The sequence below is a fragment of the Lates calcarifer genome, linkage group LG7_1 (assembly GCF_001640805.2).
Source record: "Lates calcarifer isolate ASB-BC8 linkage group LG7_1, TLL_Latcal_v3, whole genome shotgun sequence".
NCBI classification, from domain to species: Eukaryota; Metazoa; Chordata; class Actinopteri; family Centropomidae; genus Lates; species Lates calcarifer.
In genome coordinates, this window is record NC_066839.1 from 15,624,172 (window position 1) to 15,649,951 (window position 25,780).

Here is a 25,780-nt window from a genome sequence, read left to right on the forward strand (position 1 = left end):
TGACATCAGCACCTTCTTTGCTCCAGCAAACCAATATATTGTCTTTATGTAGAATGAGCAGTACATTAAATTGCAACAGATCCAGGGGACAATTTTAATACAAATTGTAATTCAGTTGAGTCAAATTAGTGTCTTTATTCAAACAATTAACTACAGACTCAAATACTCCTATTATCTCTTAATCTTCAGCCACAAGAACTAAGAGAGGAGTCAAGGGGGTAAACTTTGAAGTGCTAAAATACTTTGGATGAAGAAGTCTATGACATACTGTATGTCTGTTTCATCCAGGAACGTCAATGTAATGGTTTATTAGGAATATCATTCCAAGTTCATGACATGTAAAACAGCCCTGACAGTTGAGTACAAAACTGTGAACCTCCATCTGACACAGAAGACACACACTAATCCCGTGTGCAGTAGGGTGTACATATAGAGGACATGAGCAGCAACCATTATTTGAGTTTAAATGGAGTAACAGAATGAGTGTGTCCTTGTTCTAATGTCACATTTGTTAATCTACTTTTCACACATATATCCAGTGCTCTGATACATAGAACAAGCTAAAGAACCATAGAGGATACTGGTGGAAGACATTAGCTGTCACTGTTGAGCAACAGAATCCCTGATCCTTTTGATTTCTCCTTTAGGTATTTAGAAATGTAATACCAGAACACACACAGGATGACATATGAAAACAACTGACCATGATTAGATCATGACCTACTTGTACAGTACAGGATATGGACAGGAGAAAAGAGGTACTAAATAAAACAAACCCATGAAGAGACTCACAGCACCATTAGTAGAGTACCAGTCTAATTCAACCCCCCCGTCTCCAAATACAGTGTCATTTGTATCAGTGTGTTTGTGCAACAGCGTCCCAGATGTTCAAAGTTCGAAAAATCACCAACCAATAATCCCCAGGGTGAAAAATTCTCAACAGTAAAAGGGACATGTAACCTTATTTCCATTCCTTCCTTAGCTTTAAGGCAAACGAGAAGTCGGTGAGCATTATGGTGGATGCAGTTTAGTTTAGCGTCCCATGGTCGGCATAGTAACAGCTGGGCTCGTCACTGTGGCATCCTCAGCCTTCCACTGCGACGTCACCGTCTTGATCTGAGTGTAAAACTGGATGCCCTGGTGATAAAGAGGAAACAGCTGTGTCAGCTAGCCACCCACACTGAAGTTTTCAAGTTGATGTATAGTGTTTTGATTGTCTAACACAGGACACACTGCTTTTGTTATTTACCTGCTTGCCATAGAAGTTGGTGTCTCCTCTGAATGAACCTCTTGAGCCAGTGAAGGAGAACATGGGGAGGGGGACGGGGATGGGTACATTCACGCCAATCTGTACAAACAAATACACACATTGAGAAATAATTAGCTACCACCACAGCAGGTGCACAACTACAACAGGGATCAGAATGTATTACTGTGAATTGCTTAGCACAATTATTAAAAAAAAAAAAAAAAAAACTGTGGGAAAGGTATGTTCAAAAACCATTTTTAACACATATACTTTGGCCCTCTGAAATCCCTTAAAGAAAAAAAAAAGAATGAAGGTCCTGGAGATAAAATTAATTCCACAAATTTTGAGTTTTGGTCCACTGGACTCAATCTCATAAAATCTGGACCAGAATTTTGCTTGGGCTACAACAAATGGTTGAGCAACAGAAAATGTAACTTTTATGACCAACTAACCATTTAGTTAATTGAACCATCAGGGTAAATTTCATATCATACTTGTGTGAGCTGCAAATTAGCTCCTGCTGCATTAATGAATGCTTTGAGATTGTCCCATGATATCTATATAATGGCATATAATACTTTAAATTTAAGGTTGACAATATACTAATTGCTGACCAGTTTTTTTTTTTCCAAAATAGTAGCCTCCAAGTTATGCCACTACAAAATAATTTTAAGTGGTGAGTTTTAGTTTAAATGGATGGATAGTTAATCCACACTGAGTTTCATGAATACTTCAGCATCATTGCTTTAAGCCATCAAGTCATCATATATCCATGCATAACCAGGTCTTCTAAACCAGTATGCCTCCCACACAAAACTGTTCACTCATCAAAGTCTCACACAGACAGATTCACTCAGGACAAATAACACTTACATGTGACCAGTTCTATCCCAATTTGAAAACCATTGTAAAAGCATGTCTCACCTGGCCAACATCCACCTCATGTGTGTATTTGCGTGCTGTGGCTCCATTAGTGGTAAAGATGGCAGTGCCGTTGCCGTAGGGGTTTTTGTTGATTAAAGAAATGGCTTCGTCGAGACTGTCAGCCTCCAGAACGACAAGCACCGGTCCAAAGATCTCCTCTCTGTAACACTTCATGTTAGGCTAGGAAGAAACAGCAGAATGATCACACCAGAGTTTCCTCCAGCATTTCATTGTCATCTACTGCAAAAACTCCACCAGCATTTATAAACAGTACATTAAGTACCAGCATGTACAAAGTTTATGTTCTATAAATACCTGGGGAAAACAAGGAAAAGTGCTCAAAATGCATTTACTAACACTTACAGAACTCAGAACAAGAAACCTTAATGTCACTCTGAGAAAGCTACACGTTATTAGGTGATGGTTTTATAAGTCAGTACTGCAGAGTGACAGCTATGTTGTGCTATTTGTGCACAGATTACTGTGCTGGGCAGTAAAATCAGTCCCAAGTTCCCAAAATTCATAGAGAGGTCCAACTTTTAGGCTTACAGGTACAAGCACTTTATCATCTTTCTTAACCTGGGAAATTACTTCCATCTCCTCAGGCTATAGGAGAGCGGAGGAGCTGTCCTAACCTGTGCTCAGCAGGTGGACAACGATAAGACCAACAGTTATGCACATTCAAGAAGTTGTGGAGACATGCTGCATAATTCTGAGACATGATGTAAAATAACAATAAGCTTCAAACAAATTAAACTAATTCTTGGTTCTTGTGATTGATTTAAGTCTGCGATAACTATTACAACTACAAAAACAATTTCACAGAATATAAGCTATTGTAATTCAACCTTCTCAAAAGGAAATGTTTTGTTCTTGCTAAAAATGCAGCAATGGTTTGTAAAATTTCCTTGTTATCTTGTTAGTACATATCTCAATTTACAATTAAAAAGCGAGGTCAACGTCATTTTTCGTTTTCTCTATAAACAGGAAGCTATAACTATAACAAGCCAAACATGCAGTTTTGCTGTTTATCTTATTATATTAGACTTTTCAGTGACTGAAAAATAGGCAGCCATGTGGCACTCCCTTTGTCTCCAACAGTTCTCAGCTCACCGATAATATTGCCCAGGATGGTGGGTCCTACAAAGTTCCCATTTTCATAACCTTTGACTTTGACATTTCTCCCATCCAGCAGCAGCTTGGCACCCTCATCCACGCCACTCTGGATCAAAGACTCCACCCTGGCCTTGGCTTCAGGGGAGATCAGGGGACCCACGTCTGCCCCGGGCTGATCGCCTTCAGGACACATGCATGTAAATTTTCCTTCCACAGAGGGCAATTGTATTTTTTTTTTTTTTTTTGGACTGAAAATACACACAACCTAATACTACAATACAAGCAATGATTTTTTTTTTTCTTTGCATCGACATGCTTACTAATGAAATTACCTGCATTTACACGTAAAGATTTGGAACGCTCCACCAGCTCCGGAAGCCATTCGCGAGACTCCCCTACAAAAATAGCAGTGGAGAGAGCCATGCAACGCTGGCCAGCTGCTCCGAAGGCAGCACCCACCAGCTGGTTGAGAGTGTTCTCTTTGTTGGCATCAGGCATCACCACACCATGGTTCTTGGCACCCTAAAGTGCAAAATGTAGGACATGGCTCTATAGGGTTTCTCTCCAGTAAACTGTAGAACTTCAAATAGAAGCAGCACAGTGCTAATCACGTGTTACAGATCTCAGTGATTAACATCTGAGTGCCTAGCTGTTGTCATGGTAACAGTAAAAGTATATACTTTGCTTCATATGTGTCCATCTGTAACAATGGGGCACAGTGTTTAAGTGGCTTATCTTGGAAAACTACATGTTCCCTAACATATGAGCAGGATAGTTTGTGTAATAAGTACTGGGAATGCTGCTGTACCATGTTGGACTGCACTCTCTTGCCATTCTTGGAGCCGCGCTCGTAGATGTACTCTCCAGCCTGGTTGGAGCCCACAAAGCTAATGGCTTTGATGGCTGGATGGTCACAGATGAAGTTCACCGCTACACAAAAGATACAAACAGATAATGTGAATCCTATTGTCTTCTTCCTCTTCTTCTTCTCTGCAGCACCCATAAAGCAAAAAGGCCTCCGATGCAGAGATGCATATCCTCCTCCCTCAAACACTCGTGAATGACTTACAGATATAGGCTGCATGTATTATATATTCTCAGCTACATATTGCCAGAAGGTATATGATCAGTGTTTGAATCATCCTCGGACCTTTCCCCTCCGTTTATCACACAGAGATCACGTGCCTTGGAATGAGCAGGAGGACACACATGTGCATGCAGAAACTCACCTGCATGTTGGCCGTGGATGATGTTGAGCGTACCATCTGGTGCCCCTGCATCCTGAAGCATTTTGGCCAAGAGCATGGTGCATCCTGGGACCCGCTCAGAGGGCTTCATCAAGTAGGTGTTGCCACACACCATGCCGACAGGGAACATCCACAGAGGAATCATGGCAGGGAAGTTAAAGGGGGCGATGCCGGCACACACTCCAATGGGCAGGCGATAGGTGTAAGTGTCCATGTCCTTGGTGATGGAGGGTAAGGTTTCCCCCAACATGAGGGATGTAATGCTGCAGGCGTGTTCAACCACCTCTGGGGTTAAAAAGAAAGAAAGAATGAAGGCAACCAATAAAAAAATGCACAAAGATAACCAGGTCTGAGATACAAGTTGCACAACAAATCTAATGGATGTGTCTCTGGAAAAGTGTAATGGAAATATGAGTAATGCAAGATGACAAGATGATTTAATGCCAACATTAAAATACATTATACACTTTGTACTGTAGCTTCTCAACTAATACAAACTAACTGTTAATTGATTTATGCCCTGTAGGGAAAAAAAACTGTAATAGAACTTGTGAAAACTTCAAGCACCATTGGTCCCAGTGCTGTAGGAAATTTCTAACGCTGGCAGCACACCTGCAGATGTAACCTGTCTTTCAGCTGATAAGTTAAAAGTTGGCGTGCCAGAATAATTTGGGCATCCCAAAACTGGGAGCTGTACCAAGTACAAAATATACTTTGGCAGCTCCGTCTTGTAATAACCAAAATATATCTTCTTTTATTTGCAAGTGTACATGGCTCTTTTAATTTCTCAACATGATTCTTGTTGATGCAAGACTGCCAGAGTGAACAAGTGCACCACAATGAGGAGAACTATACAATTATCTTTATATGGCATGCAACTAAAAGCAGAGCCCGCAAAGTGCTCTATGGAAAGGCAGAGTAATAAACAAGCTAGTCACACTTTAATGTCAGGACCAAATAATGTAATTCTGCAGGAATGCTGTTACCTTGACCCTTGTTTTGTTATAACTGAAGACTTCAGAAGCCCCATTAAAAGCAGTTCAAGCCTGTATAATGCAATATGGCCAAACCTTGGTCCCATTATTAATTTAAAAGTGAAAGTCACTTTTGCAGGGAGTGTCTAGTTACACACAAATAATGGACACCCTGCAGCCACTTAGTATCAAACTTTCACCCAGACCTTGGTATCAAGGGTTGCCAGAGGACTTTTCATCAGGAGATTCAGATACAATAGGCAACAGTTTCAACAGGGGAATTTGATCTATGCTATACATTTACCAGTACTTTAATCCAATCAGGATATCAAAACCCAATAACGCAGCTGGAAGTCAAGTTAATGCATTACTTACGCAGTCCTCTAAATACATCTCCCTCTGCATCAGCGAGAGTTTTGCCTTGCTCCAAGGTGATTATCTTGGCCAGTTCTTTCTGAAATATCAGGAAAAATTATTTCAGACATCAGCAAGTACTTTTTGTAAGCAAGAAAAAAAAAAACATATGCACGCATTTCCTCACTCTCCAATGTGTTATCTTAAAAATGGAAACACTAAAAGATTCAACAGCCAGACAGAGGCACATGAGCGAGTGACAAATTTCCTCACAATGTTGTCCTTTATGAGCTGCTGGTAGCGCAGGAAGATCTGCTGCCTGCTGAGGATGGAGGTCTCAGACCAGGAGTGGAAAGCTCTGGAACAGGAGTCCGCGGCTGCCAGCATCTCCTCCTGGGTAGCTTTGGGAACACGTCCCACCACCTCATTAGTGGCCTGGGGAACAGGAGACAGTCCATACAGACAAGATGACTAAGAGCAGGGGGAAGTCATTACCTAGTATTGCTGCGTGTACTTTAATTCATTAATATTAATAACCAGATGTTTGTTATCTATTCTTTACAGGTTTGAAATTTTAAGAGATGAAAGTAGATGGCTGGGTTTGCATGCAATAATCACCCGTCACCACTTTGCTAGAGGCTTGTATTTGACAAGATATACACAAGCAGGGCAGGCCTTTTGGAAGATGTAAAACATGACTGGACTGGACTGTAGACAAGGCTCCGATTTCTCTCACTTTACAAATTAGGCTATTAGAAATTGGCAAATCAAGACTTATTTTCTCCTCTCCAGTGTTCACAAGTTACGACTATAAAGCTGCACTGGTTATTTGCAGCCAGCTTTTAGCAGAGATCTTATTACTGCAGCCTATGTGAGGGTTGGGTAATGTTCATCTATGAATACTTACAGGGTTGTGAATGTCGAGCCATTCAGACGTGTTGGACTCAACAAACTTGCCATCAATGAACAGCTTGGTGGTGGGCTAAAGGATCACAGAAGCATATGGTTAAATCCCTCTCCTGCTTGGTTACATAATTAGTTAGGTTCACTGAGGACATCTATCCATCAACATAACATATACACTGACAGCATTCGTTTTAGATCTTTTCATCTCCTGTACACTGAGTTCTGATCAGACATTTCTAGGGAAAGTTTCTCTACCTTACACACTTCCTCTCAGCAGGTTTTGGGCAAATAGAGCATGTGCGCTGGAAAAGTGATCAAACTAAGTCAACTCAAAAAAGTCTGGATCCACTAGAAGCGTAGCAATTAGTTGATTAATTAATTAGTTGAACAACAGAAACATAATCAGTAGCTATGTTAATAACAGACAAATCATTTACGTGATTTTTCATGTAAAATTGTAAAAAAAAAAAAAAAAAAAAAAAAAAAAACAACAGTCTGGATTTTGGATTGAATGTCTGGGTGTTATAAATATATATGTATATATATATATATATATATATATATATATATACATACATAATTAAAATAATAGTATTCTGATATTTTACATATTAAATGAATGAATCAAGAAAATAAAAGAATTAATTGGGCAGTAATGAAAATAATTGTAAGTTAAAGCCCTGATATCCATTTTGGGTTTTTTTAAAGCCTGATTTCTTTATTGTGCTATTGATGTACACTATTGTCCCTGAATGTAATGTACAACTCCCAAATATTAGTATTAATTCTTTGTAAAAATGTTTTTGTTCTCCCTTATTGGAGTGTTGGCAGTGTCTTTCTAACTCTGCAGTTTGATTTCTATTAGCACAGTACAGCATATGTTGTGTCACTCCTGTCAGCATACAACAATAAAGCATGCTCATTTCTTGTACATTAACTGCAAATCATTATACCAGGAAGGTTGGTGCATTGTACAGACTGTGTCGCCTAGTGTGCAGTATGGAATTGGGACACAGGTAATGAGTATGCATGGCAGTGAGTACAAAGTGCACTGAGAGCAATGAGACACTTCTTGACAGTCTTGACAGTTTGGAATCTCTTCCAGTTAAAATGAGTATACAATGCTACTGTTAACTTGTGCCTTAAAATATAGATCCATTTAAATACCACTGTTTAAGATATATGCTGGTTTGCCTCGCTAAATCATTTCCAGTCAAATGCATCTAACGTATCTAAAATTTGGAGACTTTCTATGCTAGAGCTTGACTGATAAATCAACCCGACCGACACAATCAGACAATTAGCTTATTGCAGATGTGTCAATATCAGCAAATATGTTGCCCCATAAGTAACAGGACATACCAAGATATGGGAGATAGTTTTTTAAAAACAGACTCTTCATTACATGGTTTGCCCATGATATCCATACTTTAATAACCACATTTAGAGGATGCTTATCATAAATGCTCATTTTAAATAATGTATCTCAACCACTATAGTATTTCTGTATCTGTTAAACCTTCAAATAATGATATTAGTATTAGAATCAAAAATCCAGTTGGGCTGTAGTCTCAAAGATATATCCAAAGAAAACAGGATGTGTCTTTGCTCCATTTGCAGTTTCTGAGCCTGACAGACTGGCACAGTACTCATTCATTGCTGAGTTATGAAAGCTACTGAGTGCACGCTCTTACCACTGAGGAGGAGTAACACATGCGACCCAGCTGGATGGGGGCCTGCAAGAAACAAAACACCACAGCATTAGTCGACTTCCATTCATATTAAACTCACTGACCAAGGTCTAATGAACAGGAGCCAAGCTTGAGTACTCTATTGACTTCTCCCATCTGCTCACGTGATGCAAATAATACCTGCCCTACCTGCCCAACGTAATCTACCCCATAAATATTAAATGCTTGCAAAAGAGGAGGAGTGAACTGTGTGCAACGTGTGTGTTAGGCAACGACTTTGTTAGCTAGCAGCGCATCTTGTTAGCTACGTTGAGGTTCATAAGCGTCAAACAAAGCCAACTGTTGTGTAAAAGTTGGGCGTGAATTTGCTTTACCTTTTTGTTCAATAGGGAACGGAGGATAATTGCTGCCATTGTGGAGAGTCAGGTTTCTTTTTTCCTGCTCCGAAGCCCTTCAACCGACCCACAAGCCGCAAGAGTGCAAAGAGAATTTGAGCTAGCAGAAATGTTGCAGAGGGCAGAGCGATGGGATTATATGCTGCGCTTTAAAACGATCTACAAAAGACCATCAGTGTGAATGTCAGTGATTTGCACTGGCGCAGGTGATTTGTTCATCTGTGAAAGCTGCGCGAGGCGGCATTCGCTGTCTCCGTTGGGTGTGGGCGGGACAAGTTCGATGTAAAAGCCAATCACATAGCGCAATATACCAGCCGCCCTAAATTACAAGAAGCTGATTGGCTTCCCTTATAAACAACAACTTGAGATGACTCTGTCACTTGGTTGATCTCTAAAAAAAACCTTCCTTGGAAACTTTGGTGTTAAAAACGTTGCCAAGTTGCCTTAACAATGCTCGACCCCCCCCCCCCCGCGGCACAACATTTAAATAAAGAATTAATGATTTCACTTCGGTCGATGAAGAAAAACATTATTATTAACACCTAGTGGCAGGTAACAGTTTCCATGGCAACATGTTTACAGGCAACATGGACTTCCTACAGTGGAGTTGTCATGATGTTGCAAGATGGATTGAGTCTTTAGGATTTCCACAGTACAAAGTAGGTTAACGCTCACATGACTAAACATTAAAAAAACTAACTGTCGTTGGATAAGTGCCTGTCAGCCTCTATGATAATATTTCACTTCTCTAAGCTCTGACCATGTCATTCATTTCTGTCGCAGGCATGTTTCACCGACAACTTCATCACTGGAAGAAAGCTCATTTATGTAAATTGCATCTACTTGCCAAGACTCGGAGTCACTGATTTTAAAGACATGCAGGTATTAAGAAGAGTCCTCATAAAAGATTATGTTATTATGGAGGCTTATTACGGAGGCTTGTTTACATATCAAAGCTTGAGGCTCACACAATGTTCAAGGAAGCTTCAACAGCCTGAGTAGCACCAAGATAACGATGACACTGTTAAAATGACTGTGCTACCCGTACCATCTGCTGCTGAAACAGTTCTGTTTTTTAATTTAATTTGCCTTAATTGATTCAGATTTTGATAAGTGATCATCATAATTTGCTAAATAAAAATACCAAGCTTCTGTTGCAACTTGTGGCACGGCCGTTTTTGCTTATTTTGACTATCCACAGCCTAAAGTAATAGATTGACTGACAAAAAAACAATAAGAGGATTAATCTACAGTATAAATAATTGTTATATTATCACCTGTATTCCAAATGTCTCTCCAGTGAGCTTTAAGTGGACTGTAAACAGCAGAAAATTGGTGTCTAGTCTGTGCCAGCTCAGTTGCACATCCCATTTGGCACTTGTACACTTTTCCTTTGAAAAGTGTGACATCCAATTAAAGTTGTGTGTTGTAACTGAGCATTACTGCCAGCAAACACCCCAGATCAACTGTATCTCATATACTGTTCACAGTTAAAATGACTATTTTTCTTACCTCTCACTGAGGTCAGAACTAAATTAGCTGAAAGCGCCTTTATGCTTTCAGCTAATTTAGTTGCTCTGCTTTATTGTAGAAACATCAAACTGAACAAAACAATAAGAAGAACTGGTCTCTCATGGTGAGTGTAAACTATGATAAAATAATCTTGAGACAGACAGACTCAGTAAGGATTTGTGTGTCCAGTTAAGGTTTCTGCTGGTTTAGTTCTTACATACATTTATATTTAGGATTGTAACCTTGTAACCTTTCTACTCATGATACCACAGTCCTGGTGAGGTCAGCTTAAGAGACTAGGCACAGTCACTCTCAGTGGGACTTCATTATTAAATAAAGGTTAGATACTGTAAACATATACTTTATCAAAGGACTCAGCTCTGCTGTGCACCCTGCAGGTCATCTCTGCTCGTGTGCGCGAGCTGCTGGGAATCACAGAGACCCTGTGGAGTCGCAGCATCGCTGACCCTCGACAGGACAGCATGGGCCTGTTCTTGGAGAAAAAGAGCCACACAGGTGAACAGGCGGACGCCCTCACTTACCAGGAGTTCCTGGATGACATGTGTCGGTGAGAGAGAGAGAGAGAGAGCCCAACGTGAATCACAAGAGTAAAGGAGCACAGTCAAAACCAAGACATGTCAGTGTCATTTTATATCACCAACTGTCAGCTCATGATGACTCCAATGAGACACTCACAGTAGGTCACATGCAGGCCTTTGACATTAACACTTCCCACCAGCAAAATGCTTGTATGTCTGCTGGTAATATCAGATTTTCTTCTGTAATATCAGATTTTGTGCAGGTTGTCAGCATGTGCTCAGTGTGAAAATCACATCTGAAATTAATGACTGAAAATCTACTGACTACCTGGTGACCTCACAACAAAGAGAATGAAACAACAAAGCCTTCGTCACACATGTATCAATGATTTTGTGCACACAGCACGCACACGCACTAGGATAAAAAGACTTCTTCTGAATAACTATGAATGCTTAAACCATTTAGCCTATTCCTATTGATCTCAAGTGGTTGTGTTGTAACTGGATGGAGCTATCGATCTGGAGTAGAACTCCTCTGGGTAATTCTCTGGATGACAACAAACACCTATTTCCAAAGTGCCAGGAGGCTACAAGAGCAGTATAGGTCATCGTTCTTGGGAATAAAAAAACACTGACTCTGCGAGTCCAAGAAGACTACTGCACCACTGTACTGTAAAAGACTTATGCACATATAGTCTACTTTGCCAACTTGCACAAAAGGCCATAGGATCATTGCATCAGATAGTGATAGGTTGAGTGCCAAGCAGACCCACAGGGAGCCAGGGCTTTCAGTTTCAGCCAACTCAACACTTTCTTGCCAATAATCTATGTAATACATGCAGGAATATTCAGCTATAGGCTGCTATATTTGGCTTGAGCTGGACCAGATGTACTGTACAGCAAAGGTTTTATCAAAAGGAATGGATGGATTTTCAATGAGAGTGTTGTTCAGGCCTGTTCTGGTTATTGCCTGGTTCATTTTGTTCATCCCCTTCATGTCCAAATATGATAAACATTTCTATGATCTTATTTCATTTCATTTAATTCTTAGAGAATATTATGGGCATACTGCATTTTCGTGCAGTAGAGTTCAGTCTACATGAATAAATTATGATGCCTGCCTGTGAGATAGGCTGGGAGGCACTGCATCTGTCTATGCACACAAATGGTCTCTGTGCAGCTCGGAGCGCACCGATTACCATTCCGAGCACAGCACCTCTGGTCAGAAATGGAGCCGGGTCGGTGGTTGACAGTCGTCCGGGGGCAGAAGGGGGGGATATATTATGGCAGCAACCTTTCAGTCAATCTGGATTAACTCGCGCTGAGCCCTGCGTCGCCAGCAACATCCCACCCTCCCACCCCCCGTGAAAGCGATACGAACATCTGGCTGGATTCAGCACAGCACCAGTCACTCACTCAGCGCCGTAGATATTAAAAGGCAAGCCTGTCGCTACAAAAGGCGTTTTCTCTTCTGGAGGTGCATACAGGCGGCGGGTGCGCAGTAGAGGAGGCGATCCCGCACAGCTGCAGCCTCGAAGCCACACCGGGACCCCTTCAGGTTGCGTTTTCTAGTTTATTTTTTTTTCACCAAAGAGAGAGAGAGAGTGAGGGAGAGGGGGGGGGGGGGATCTGAGTTACATTTCTCCGATTTGAGAGGGGGGCTGATCGCAGAGGAATCGTCCTTTATCTGCTGCTCATGGATTTCTTGAAGGGCATCGCTGGTTTCGCAGGCCGTCACATGTTATAGGAGCCAAGACGCGTGTTTCGGGACACCTGAATTATCTCTAAGAGACACCGTCGGTCCCATTTTAGGCAAGCCGCTCTCAGCATGCTCTCAGCCCTCCTGGGAGGAAATAAGCTCAAACCCACCCTCCCTTGACTTGGCTTAATGTTTCATTTGCAAGGTAAGTTCACTATTTTATAGGTTGCAAATGGTGTGAATTGCAGCCTCTGAACTCTTTTTTTTGGGGTGGAGGGGGACTGGGGACTGTCTTTCAAGAGGCGCAATATTGACTTGAAGTAGTTCTCTCAGGACCCATCTGAAAGGATTCAGATTTTCCCTCGTGACAGGGGTTGTGGCTGAAACCCACCAGCCCAGGACCTGTACCGCAAGGTCACAAAAAATCTCCCCATTTGCCAAGAAACGCCGTCAGATAGCAAATTTTATTTTTAGTATCCACTTGGCTGCATTCTGTGCTGCTTTTCTTTTTTTTTCTCCTACAGGTGAAAGTGAGAATCATGCCTAATGTGCCCATTATTCAGCCCTGCTCCCAGGATCAGACAGATTTCAGATGTGTGAGATGTGTCTTGTGTTTTATTGACAGCTTCTTGATCAGCAGCAGAGGATAAGGTGATAGGCTATCCGATGGTCTGTACTGTGGTTAACCCTGACTGATATGCAAATTAAACATCAGTCATTAAGCTGTGATAAAGCCTAAATTAGCCTTAAGTCACACAATTGTTAATATGGTGAGTGTGTGGGCAGGGGGACATGTTGCCAGATGACTGATGAAGACAGGTGAAAATGTGCTCCTTGTGATTTTTATACCAGATGACTAATAATGTTCATGTCTTGTGTCGAGTGTTAGTTATCACATATCTTATTATTCATGAATGCCTGAGGCACCATTGTAACTGCTACACCAGTGAAACCAGGCTCACGCCTCATTTTTGCTGCTTCTGTTTCCTCTTACTGCTATGTGAATGCACCCAGTGATGAAGCCTCTGTGCTGCTACCTTTCACTGATAGCAGAGAAGTGATATGTGGCTCCTCGGCACCGAGGCTGTTCTGCAGACCAGCTTCACATTCACTGACCCAAATTTTTTACTCTCCACAAAATAAGCTTTTCCTTTTTGCTGAAGGAGTGTTTTCGTTAAGATTTGAGACGGTTGTTTGACATATGCAAACTTACATGTACACACACATGCACACCTGGTCCACATGTTGTGTTTGTGTGTGTGTGTGTGTGAGTGTGAGTGTTTGTGCCTGCTGATTTTTGATTACACAACACAATGAGGGGAGAGAAGATTATACATTATTTAGCTATTTTGTTGCTGTGTGAGGTAACAAACATGAGGATCTTTGAAAGAGGGAAAATGAACCAATAGGTACTCTGATCATGGATTTCGTTTTGTTTGTCCTTGTTTCCCCTCAGTCCGACAGTAACATGATAAAAGTGTGCAATAGAGGAACAGTGTAATCACAAAGAGAGGCAGAGATTTAGCTTTTCCCTACATTTCCTGTGCCTTAAATTGCACTTGGGAACTGGCAGGTTTGAAAACCTACAGAGCTGCAGGCCCATACTGTGCAGAATATATTCATCTGAAGAGGCCGTATTGATATTCAGAGGTGATGTTCAAGGATTCTGCTTTTCTCTTTCCAGAAGAAAATCCCAGGTCATAAGCCCCCTCACATCAGGGCACATCACAACGGTGCAAGAATTAAAGATCCAGAGTCAGTGATCGGCATTTAAATGTGTCTCCTGCTTCAGTGAAAGACAGCAGCCTCTAAAGATGTGACTGGGTGTTTTCTGTTTTGTTTGTTTGTTTGTTTTGTTGTTGGACTCCAGTCATGAGATATCCAACATATCAAGGTAGCTCTGAATTTCTTGTGATACTGTGTGAAGGAAAACACTTGGAATTACAAAGGGGAGTTGTAAATGCTGATGAACAGCACTTCTATTGATGCAGTGGTGTCTGCTTAGTATGCTATCCCCCTGGCACACACACACACACACACACACACGCACGCAGCTTGTCTGACCGAAAAATAATTTAAACTATATCTGAGTTCTCCATCAAGCCATTTAGGTTTTTATTACGCGCTACACTGGAAAAAGGCTAATGATTCAGTCACTCCAAACACTGAATCCAATACAAAATTAGCTGAGTGTACAATCTCCTTTCTTCCCATCACTACAATGTCATAAATGGCACAATGGCTCTGCATTGGCCTTCAACCAGGCCCTTGGTTGTCGAGGTCCTTTCCTCTAGAGAGCACTCTTTGTTCTAAATAATATTAGGTGATGTGAAAATGAGCCACTGATTACATCTCACCAAAAAAACTGACGTTTTCTGTGTTGCCATGGCATCAAGGCTGTCACCCAAGAGCTATTGCATTCTAACATTGGCAGACTCTGTAGGAAAAGGGTGTCACAGCACATACCCACATTCACAAACACAGATGTGTTAGTTAGACAGTCCTTAACAGCATCAATATTTGGTCAGGATGTTTGGACTCGGGCTACATGAACATTTACCTGGTAAAATAGAATTTTGACCACCTCAGTCAAAATATGATCCACTTCAGCAGATGCTGCAGCTCCATTTGGCCTCTTAAAGCAGGCAGGCTGAGGACCTGTTTCACTGCTTTGTCGATACCATTTTACCATCATGTTGCAGCATCAGTTTACCTCCTTGACACAACAGAGCTTATTTTTGGCCGTGGCGCACGTCCGGCTGCCTCTCCCCTGAGCAACCCAGGTGAGACGCTGCCGAGATGCTGCCATGTGCCATCGCGTCGACCTGCGTGGAGGCATACCAAGCAGACTTCATCTCATTAACTTCCTCTCGCAGGGCTGCTTTCCCTGATTCCCTGCCCAGACGTGGATTGCAGAGGCTTTCTCACATGAGCTCCAGCATAAGTTAGACCATCTGAAAACATATCCCCCATGACCTCACCGGACCGATTGGCATGCAGTATGCTGCATAAGGCTTTTCTTGGCGAATGCTGCCCCAGGGAGACCATAGATATCCTCTCCTACAGTATAATGCTGCTGCTGTGCATGAATGTCTGTCTCCATGGCTGGGGGTTGTTGTGTAGTGAGCTACCTCTATTAGGCACAAATCCACCCACTGGTGCGTGTGTGTGGGTGTGTGCTGTCAGTCTGTTCTGTTCTCTGAGGGTGAAAAGACCTGCTCAGAGGTAGTAAACGAACATTTGATTGACTAAGAAGGAGATTATGGTTAATGCATCAGTAGATTATCTGTTTTCTTGTTTATCTGTGGCCCTCCCAAGTCGTCTCACAATAATGAACAGCCCGACCTGGAGCATAATGATTTTCTGGGGGGTATGACATTTAAAGATGAAGTACATGATTGATGAATGCATTGATTGATTATCTAGTTATTTGTTCATGTACCTGATGAGAGCAACCTGTTATGCAAATCTCTGTGGAACACCCATAATTAAATGCAAATGAGGGAGACGGCAAGAGATATTTCCTGCCCCGTCTCGACAGCAAGGGGCTGTCCTTTTGTCCTCACAGAACAAATTTTGTAGGGATTACCGTTGCAACCATTACCTTCACGTTTGGCTGAGTTTTCAGCGGTGGAAAAAAAAGCCCCATCTCCACAGAGTGAATCAATATCACGTCTTCAGCGCCATTCGAGTCTGGAAGTAGCAGGTCCTCTCCGCCTCATTGCACATCCAGAGGCCGTGCCATTCAAAGTCAGAGCAGAAGGTGGTTGGCAAACCAACATGAACCCGCTTTCACCTTTCCGTTCACCTCAGCTTTTGTAGACCTACTCTCTGATACTCATGCATACACACATAAAAGTGTATATTAAACTTTCCACACGTGCACCTGGAAACCGCTTTGCAGCGCTGCTTGACACTGAAGTCATCTGCCATCTTTAAGGAGAGTCATGGCAACATTTAACAAAGACTCCACAGTTCGTTTCTCACTAGCTCAGATCTCTGCACCGCTGCAACCCAGATTATGTCCCACCAAATGGGCCTCTTGGTAAAGTTGTCCCGTGTAAAAATGGGTTGAAAAAGACATTGATTCATTGCTGCATGATCAGCAGTATTCATGAAAATGTCACACCCAGCATGCTTCCTCCAATGATATCTTACCACCCATTGCTATTACGGGCCGTTTTTTTAAGGCGACCTCTTTTCTTTCCTTCTCATCGGGCTGTGATACATTTTACCCACCTGTCAAAATGCAACTGCTGTCAGCAGATGATGCCACCAGGCTTCTTCTTCACTCTCCCTTCTCACGTAAAAAACATGCCCCCACATGGCAGCATGTCACTCCTGTCCTGTTTGATGTTTTCTTTACTCTATGATATTTTCCTCATACTCCGACTGTCAAGGTTATTACACCGTGAGCTCTGTGTCACAGCTCTGGTGCAACACAAGCTTTTGAAGCATGAGGGTACTCAGGCTCTTGCTGAGGGAAGATTTTTATGCACATTCTCCAAGACCCAACGTTGACAATGGAAACATTACCAGCAAACCACAGAAAGCTATAATCATAAATCAGCCATTCTCTTCTGTATTTAAAGGTTAGCCTTTTTACTACAGTTGTGGGATTGGATCTCTTGCTCTCTGTGTTTGATTGGATTGGTGTTCCTTTCTGTGTGCTGTAATGGGACACCCAGAGGGTTGAATATTGCATGTTCCGCCAAAATGACACTAAATTTTACTTCTAAATATAATCACGGCTAATGTCACTCTCGCCTGGGAACATTGTGCGGTGCACCTGCAGAGCTGTGATCTGATCTCCACTTTCTTAGTTTTTATGACATGTTATATCCCTGACAAGGTCTCAGGATTCATCAAATGGATCCCTCCTTATCCCCCATCTCAGCTGTGTCATAAGTAAGAGTAGCAGCAGAGAGAGCAGAGAGAAAATCAATAGCAAGGCATAGCACATCCTCACTGAGGCACTGGATCCAATCATCCCTTCCTATTGGCGATATGATCCTGGGAGATATCACTCTAATTCTGATGAGGCCCTGGACTGCCAGTCTAGACTTTCATCCTTATGTACACAAACATAAAAGGACTGGTATTATCATATCAAAAAAGTATGAGCAGGGGAGCAGAGGCTAGAAAAGAGAGCCGTCACAAAACTCATACAAGATTACTGAGGATGTTTCACTCTCTTGTCTGCAGGTGACTAATTAGTTTCATGTCTAATTGCACAGCATTTATTGTTTGTTCAGGCATTGAGTCGCTTAGCTTCCTGCTCAGAGTTTGGAATCTGTAAATCTTAGCTGTGAGCTGACAGTGGTATTGTTTCAAATCTAGCGGAAAAGCTTTACAGAGCAGAATGCCCCAGTTCCCTTAATAAAAGAGGGATTTTTCAGTGAAGGTGTGATTACCCAGCAACAAATATTACAGCTTAATAAAGATGATACAGGTTACAATCACAGATAGATTTCATGCTGTGCATTCTTTAAATGTTTTATAAATAGTTTGCCCTTCTCTTTCTCTCTCTCTTTGCTTTGATCTTTTTTAGGTGTATTAACCTGACTGAAAAGCCAAATGGAGTCTCTCCTGGTTTATCTGATAGTTCTTGGTGTGGCTGTGAAGGCCCACAAAGTTCAAATATGCCCCAAACGCTGTGTCTGCCAGATGCTTAACCCCAACCTGGCAACTTTGTGCGATAAAAAGGGGCTACTGTTTGTGCCCCCAAACATCGACAGGCACACAGTGGAGATGCGTCTTGGAGATAACTTTGTAACGAGCATCAAACGCAAAGACTTCGCTAACATGACCAAGCTGGTGGACCTGACCCTCTCTCGGAACACTATTGGTGCCATCGCGCCGCATGCCTTCAAAGACCTAGAAAACCTACGAGCTCTTCACCTCGACAGCAACCGGCTAACCCGCATCACCAACGATACCTTCAGCGGCATGTCCAAGCTGCACCACCTCATCCTCAACAACAACCAGCTCACCCACATCCACATGGGGGCCTTCAATGACCTCACAGCGCTGGAGGAGCTGGACTTATCCTACAACAACTTGGAAAGTGCCCCATGGGTGGCCATTCAGAGGATGTCCAATCTCCACACTCTCAATTTGGACCACAACATGCTCAGCTACATCCCAGAGGGCACCTTCTCTGGCCTGCAGAAGCTCAAAAGGCTGGACGTGACCTCCAACAAGCTCCAGAAGCTTCCTCCTGATCCTATTTTCCAAAGAGCAGGGGTCCTAGCCACCTCTGGGATAATGGGACCCTTGTCGTTTGCGCTGAGCTTTGGGGGGAATCCTCTGAGGTGTAACTGTGAACTGCTCTGGCTGCGGAGGTTGCGGAGGGAGGATGATCTGGAGACCTGTGCTTCACCGCAACACCTTGCTGGACGCTATTTCTGGACTGTTTCAGAGGAAGAGTTCCTGTGTGAGCCTCCTCTTATCACCAGGCACTCTCAGGTATAACCTCTGAACTGAACTGTGCACTGTTAAGACATAACACTTGCTACTGTTACACACTCTGAGCCAGACATTGGATTCCGCCTCAGTTAATCCAAGGTGGCACTTTGTGCTTTCTTTGACTGTCACACCAAATATTAGCTTTGTGAGCTAGAGGTGTCTTACAAGACTTGTGGGACTCATCCAGGTCGCACAGCTAAGTGAATATTGTAAAATATCTAGGACTTACTCAAAAAAATGTAATCAAACTGTGGCCCGTGGAGAGTTTTTAGAGAAGTTCTTTAGCAGGATTTTCAGTTATCACTTTAATAAAGCTATTTGCAGGTTTATGATGGATCTGTGGAGAAGCTCTTATTACACAGCGAAAGCTTACAGTGATTTAGCCCTTGATTCATGCATCCCAACAAAATTATCTGATCAAATCCTTCCCAAATAACTATAGCTATATCATCTCATTTACATTCAGCAGACCTTTTTTGCATAATTGCAGAGAAAATTATCTTGAACTGATACACACTGCAATGTACTGTCATACTGATAATCCTCCATAATCATGCTAATTCAATATCATGACAATGATCAATTGTGGATTATATTTACAGGGAATAAAGCTTTAAAATGCAACATAATCAATGAAGTCACTGATTATAATCAGTCAGTCAGTCATTAATTCAGACTGTCTTGGTAAAGCACAGGACTACTGTTAGTTCAAAGTGTTTTTCAGTTTTAAGATCATCATCTAATCTGTGTGTGTGCATGTGTTTAACATATGACTAATCCCCCCCGGACTAACTGCATTGCCTCCCTCTGCCTCAGGAGCTGCGAGCTTTGGAGGGTCAGAGTGTGACTCTGCGTTGTAAGGCCAGGGGCGACCCCGACCCCATTATACACTGGATCGCCCCTGACGGACGCCTTATGTCCAACTCTTCCAGGGCCACAGTCCACACAGACGGCACGTTGGACATCCTCATCAGCACTGTCAAGGACTCCGGTCTGTTTACACCCCTGGTGGCTGTGCCTGTGTTGTTGACTGAACAAAATTAGTTGTTTGCTTGTGTACGCAGAAGCCTATAGGACTGAAGTATTTGTCTGCACCAGGTGATAAAGTTATGGTGTAGAAGAGTGTTGACTCACAGTGATTAAAGTCACAATAGAGTGGAAAGTGACTTTTTCACCTTGATGACAGACCTTTATGATTTGGTGGTTAATTCATTCTATTCTGTACCCAGCAGCTGATTAGCTTAGCTTAGCATAAAGAAATGGGAAAATAGCTTTGACCTAAGTGCAGAAATGACACATTGTGGTTTTACAGGGGGTTATGTGCCAGACAGTTTCTTGCCTTGTAGCAGTGACCTCTTGGAGTCTCTGCTGGTTGACTGGCAACTTCAGGAAATCACTGCTTCTGGCCAAGAAATAGTCAATAACATAATTTCCTGTAAAACCAGATCTTAACACCTTAACACTTGTATGAATTAAACAAATGAGATATAGCATGTTAATTAAATGTTATTTTGAGATAAATTAGGCTTTAAGAAGTGCTGGTAGACAAAGTTTGTTAGTTTTGGGCAAAGTCAGGCTAGCTGTTTCCATCTCTCTCCAATCTTTATGCTAAGCTGACAGTAGTCTCATTGTGTGTTTAGGCAGACCCCCCTGACCCCCCAAAAATTAGAGGCATTGCTAATGCATACAAAGTCAATGGAAAGAACACATTAAGATACAAATTCTCCTAGGGTAGAGTGAATTGATGCGAAGAACCGTCTGTGCGAGTTGAAAATGTTTCAGCTTGAGCGAACATTTGCGCTTATCCCAGGGCTGAATTAATCTGATTCATAAACATACAGAGATGAGAGAGAAATAGGAGAGAGACTGGAAGGAAAAAACATAAAGAACTGGAGGTTTTGGTGCAGTCAGAGGCTAAAGTGAACACAAAAACACACACAGACACACACACACTCCCACAGACAGGGTTGGTGCATCCTTTCCTAGCTAGCTTACAGCTAACATAATGGTTGATCCACTGGCTGTTTGGACCATATAAATACAAATGACGAAAATCCATTATGGTTTCTGTCTGAGCACACTTGTTAAGTATATTAGACAGATATGAGAGTAATACTGTGATCTTCTCATCTAACTCTTAGCAAGAAAGCAAACCTAGTATGTTGAAATATTCCTTTAGATATGACTGACTATGATTAGATATGTTTGTTTTTTTTTTTTTAATGCTTGTGCTCATAATCATAGTAAATATCAGGGAACACTAGTCTAATTAGTCTTGTGCTCCAGGCTCCTTCACCTGCGTGGCCTCCAACCCGGCCGGTGAGGCCCAGCAGACGGTGGATCTGGTCATTGCTAAACTCCCTCATATCACCAACAACACAGTCGCAGAGCAGGAGCCTGACCCCGGATCATCAGATATAGCTACAGTGACCAAGACTGGGCCAGAGGCAGGAGGGGTGCCTCTGGGGAATGCGAAGACGAGCCAGGAGAAGAAAGTAGTAATTGCTGAGGCCACATCCACTTCAGCCCTGGTCAAGTTTAACTTCCAGAGGAGTATTCCTGGAATCCGCATGTTCCAGATCCAATATAATGGGACATATGATGATTCACTGGTATATAGGTAAGAGGTGCAAAGCATGAAATCTCAAGTTGAAGAAAATGCTCTTTTTCTTTTTTTCTTTTCTTCGTCAAAAAATAATGACATGTAATCGAGTAAACAAACTTTAAATCCGATCCTGTGTGTATGAAAATAAACTTAAGCTGATTGGAATCATATTTCAATCCCATGACCCTTCTTTTACCTCTATAGTCTACTTTGAATTCTTAAATCCCTTTGGATATTTAGTCATTAAGAAATGGACCTGGCTGTCGACATGATTATTTGTGGTGTCTATTAATCCTATCAGGAAGACAGACTAATGCACTGTATCTGACTCCTGACTCCCCATTCTTCAACTCATAATCCCCCATCGCCAGAGTGTACCATTTACTATGTGCAAAACCTTGATAATGCTTAATCAACAAAATCAAAACAGAATGTCAGCACTAAGCTGCGGACTGATAGGAAGATGAAAGAGTAGTCAGCCAGTGTTTTACAGAAAGAATAAGAGGCTTCGCACATGGACATTTGAGGAACTGGCGTGAACACAATTCTTTCATCTGTATCCTCTTTAGTGCTAATCACTGTAATATGATAGGATCATAACACAGACCCCTTTTTTCCAAACGAACTTCGAAGTCGACGACAGATATTATGTTTGGCTACCAAAGAGAGTTGAGTCTGTAATCCCTGATGTTGTGAACAAACGGAGGCATCCTATGTCCCCAGCCACTGAAAGCAACCTTTTATCAGTAATGACGCTGTGAGAATAAATCAAATGTCACAAAAGATTATGCCTAGACAGATCTTAAATTGGCCCCTGAGAGATAAATGATTGTCATGTCATTTTATCCCTACAAAACAATAAGCTGGCTAATCTGATTTGCTTCTGTCTCCTTTCATTTAACCCTCTCTAATCTATGCCAACATCTCACAAAGCTTTTTTTTTTTCTTTTTACAGAATGATACCCCCGACCAGTAAGAACATCTTGGTAAACAACCTAGCGGCGGGCACACACTATGATCTGTGTGTGCTGGCCATCTATGACGACCAGGTGACGGCGCTGACGGCCACCAGGGTGATAGGCTGTATCCACTTCACCACGGAGCCGCAGTACCTGAGATGTCATTTCATGCAGTCCCAGTTTCTCGGTGGCACCATTGTGGTTATCATCGGGGGGATCATCGTGGCCTCAGTTCTTGCTTTTATCATCTTCCTCATTGTGCGCTACCGGGTGTGTAACCAAGGAGATGCAGATAAGGTCAGTTTGGCATGATTCCTTCCTCGTTTTGTTTTGTTTCTGTTCATTATCTTTGTTGATATTGAAACAGAGGTGTCTAAAAAGAATTGCTTTCTTCCCTCTCTCTCTTCCCATGCTTGTCTCCTGATGTGTCAGGCTCTGGAGATGGGGGATATTCGGTCACTGAGCAGTGATGGACAGCTACAGGGCTGTGGGATTCCCAAGTCCCTCTCCAAGCAGGTTCTACGTCCAGAGAAGAGTGACAAGGACTGCCTCAGAGTTGCCCTGCCGCCCCCGGAACCAGCCAAGCAGCGACCACCAGTTGTTGTAGCCACCACCAAGCCCTCTGTCCCAGACTGCACTGTGTCTACCTCTGCTGCCAGTCATAGCTGGCACCCGGCCTCCCCGGGCGCTCCGAGGCCCAAACGTTCCACTGCTCCACCAAAACCCTCAGAGGCTCGCCGAGCCGAAGCTCAGGCAGATGTCGAGCTGGATAACATGAACCGCAATAACTCATCAGAGATCAAAATGGCCACCGCCGTCGCACTGGCTGTTCCCGGCCAGCCAACCAAATGGACTGCCGTCCCCAGGGGCCCGCGGCCCCACCAGGCCTCCCGGCATTACATGACTGTGCCCGCAGGAGGGGTGAGGGTGAACCGCAGGCATTCCCTCAATGCAGACTCATACACGGAGCGCTGCTACGTGGCCTACCCCAAAACCGGGGCCAGCCTGCGCTCCAAACGCAGCCTGTCGATGAGCGGGGAGCTGCCACAGCTCAAGAGCACAACAAACATTCACCGGGCCAGGGACAAGCTCTCCAGGTCTGAGTGGCTTCTGGAGAGCACTTTATGATTTGGAGTTTATGACCTGCGTTCTCTTGTTTTCTCGGATTGGATTTGTGGCCTGTTGTGGAACAGACAGGGATTTTATGCCTTGTTTTGAGCTTTTGTGCTCTCCACTGAGGGACCTGTAAGCTTCTCTCATATATTTGGGGGCAAGGCAGGCATACAGGGTTGTGGAGAAAGTTTCACATTTGTTTTCTACCCTATAACCTATCAAAGTCTTCTTTATAATGACTTTTGATCTAACTTTGATGAAAGGCACAACAATGTATAAAACAACTCATGTACAAAAATGTTTAGTTGTGTGAGATACTGTATATCTCAATACAACCATATGTGTTCATGTGGTATTGAATGCAGTAATCTGGACATACTGTATCATAACAAAGAGAGAAACATGCAGGGGGTGGGGTTATTATACTCACAATCTCATCGCCTGTTACTTAAAGTGATACAATCTCTGTAGACTTTGAACATGATTCTTGTCTCCAGCTCTACAGACAGATGGTGACATGTCTTAATTACCTTGGCGGTAGTTTGGAGAGATTACGAATGTGCTTTACATCCCAGAGGTGTTGGAACAGAATGTAGTAGACAGACAGTCCATCTTTTCATCACTCGACACTCCCAGACACAGCACAATGCAGCATTTTTGTGGCACAAGTCGACTCAGCCTAATACTGCCCTCCGGTTTGAATCGATACATTTTTATCACATAATTACATAAAGACTCGACTCTGATAGGATTTCTGTCGTGACTGATTTGAGCGACAATTGAACCAATACCAACACCATGACAGGTGCGGGAAGTAATCTGATATTACGCGTGGATGAGATCCAGAGGAATGGTTCATTTCCATATTTTTTACTTACTGACGTTATCATGTCACGCCGGTGACAACCATTGTAAATTAACTTGTCGATGTACGAGAAACGATAATCATACGTAGGGTACGGGAGGACGCCAGCTCTTGATTTTGCTGTTGTTTCTGTTTGATGTTTACCAGTATAAATAAACCAGTGATAAATGGGACCTATTCCGATTTATCTTATTTTCAGCTTGTGAATTCCCCCAACTTTTCCTCACTGTCTTAAGCATCAGTAGCAGTGGCAGCCCTCTCTGTGCTGTGAACAAAACAATAGCTGCATCCTTCAGTTCAGCAAGCACCGCCAGTCAAAAGCGGTAATGAATTTTGGTTTTCAGTAGTCTTGCAGCAACATAATTCCCTTCTCTCTGTGAGTGGTGGACCTCTGACAGATCCCTGCCCTGAGCCCTTGTGTTTGTTCAAAGAGAGGAGGGAAGCAGATGATGAAAAGAGGCCATGCTAGTCACCGGGGACGCCTCTCGCCTGTGCATCTGCGCGCCCGTCTGACAGCGCCGTGCCTGTGCCCTCGGACGGCAGCCACTGCAGAAACCTGCCGCAGGAGAGGTTAAACACAACCTCCGCAGTGGGAACCCGTGCACGGCTAATTCTACAGTTACAGTAACGTCTCCCTGCTAGCAGGACTGACATGATATGCATTATCTGCTGGAATACGAGCCCTGATTCACTGTGTATTTTGGTGGTCGGATGCCGCCAGATTGATTTTTATATGCATGCACTGGTATGCTTCTAACAGCATGAAACCTCGGGGGATGCTGCATATTGGGTAGAAATACAACATTATGCAGGGAGAACCTGTTAAGATGAGCTGCACATACAGTATGCAAGACATAAATTAATTGCTGTCACCCAAACAGGCTGGATTCAAGCACTTTTATTCATTATTTCCTGCTCATTATGGGTGATTAAAATGCTGAGGAGCTTGGCCTGAACCTTGGTTCAGTCTTTGGCGAGAGCCAGAGGTGTATGTTAATAATAGATGCATTTCTGGAGAGAGAGAGGGAGAGAGAGAGAGAGACGGAGCATGAGGGGAGGAGAGGAGGCAAAGCAGATAGGAATAGATGGAGGGTTTTGTGAAACAAATATGGAGAAGAGGGTGGGAGGCAGAGAGTCAGGGGTGACAATGAAGAAATAAAGAGG

At 42.8% G+C, this 25,780-nt stretch overlaps 2 protein-coding genes across 2 annotated transcripts; one reads left to right on the top strand and one right to left on the bottom strand.

The window, feature by feature from the left end:
- Positions 1-120: 120 nt before the first annotated feature.
- On the bottom strand, positions 121-9,000 carry LOC108896909 (methylmalonate-semialdehyde dehydrogenase [acylating], mitochondrial). The gene is made up of 12 exons (XM_018696208.2): positions 8,836-9,000; positions 8,465-8,506; positions 6,772-6,846; positions 6,138-6,299; positions 5,886-5,964; positions 4,519-4,821; positions 4,098-4,219; positions 3,622-3,811; positions 3,289-3,469; positions 2,174-2,354; positions 1,250-1,348; positions 121-1,137 (listed from the first exon to the last, which is right to left on the bottom strand). The coding sequence occupies exons 1-12, from the start codon at positions 8,872-8,874 to the stop codon at positions 1,033-1,035; spliced, it is 1,578 nt and encodes a 525-aa protein (XP_018551724.1). The 5' UTR covers positions 8,875-9,000; the 3' UTR covers positions 121-1,032.
- A 138-nt stretch (positions 9,001-9,138) lies between these two features.
- On the top strand, positions 9,139-24,812 carry lrfn5b (leucine rich repeat and fibronectin type III domain containing 5b). Its single transcript, XM_018696231.2, has 8 exons — positions 9,139-9,515; positions 9,640-9,738; positions 10,767-12,811; positions 18,158-19,074; positions 19,891-20,065; positions 21,361-21,694; positions 22,635-22,935; positions 23,071-24,812. Exons 4-8 carry the CDS (start codon positions 18,184-18,186, stop codon positions 23,764-23,766), a joined length of 2,397 nt encoding a protein of 798 aa, XP_018551747.1. The 5' UTR covers positions 9,139-9,515; positions 9,640-9,738; positions 10,767-12,811; positions 18,158-18,183; the 3' UTR covers positions 23,767-24,812.
- Positions 24,813-25,780: the final 968 nt, after the last annotated feature.

Bases quoted from the DNA above. Each gene is read 5' to 3' on its own strand.
- LOC108896909 (XM_018696208.2), bottom strand. From the start codon at position 8,874: ATGGCAGCAATTATCCTCCGTTCCCTATTGAACAAAAAG. The intron at 4,822-5,885 runs GTAAGTAATGCA...TTTTAACCCCAG, and splicing joins AGATGTATTTAGAGGACTGC to AGGTGGTTGAACACGCCTGC. The intron at 1,349-2,173 runs GTGAGACATGCT...TTGTTTGTACAG, and splicing joins ATGAGGTGGATGTTGGCCAG to ATTGGCGTGAATGTACCCAT.
- lrfn5b (XM_018696231.2), top strand. From the start codon at position 18,184: ATGGAGTCTCTCCTGGTTTATCTGATAGTTCTTGGTGTGGCTGTGAAG. The intron at 21,695-22,634 runs GTAAGAGGTGCA...TTCTTTTTACAG, and splicing joins GATGATTCACTGGTATATAG to AATGATACCCCCGACCAGTA. The intron at 22,936-23,070 runs GTCAGTTTGGCA...CTGATGTGTCAG, and splicing joins ACCAAGGAGATGCAGATAAG to GCTCTGGAGATGGGGGATAT.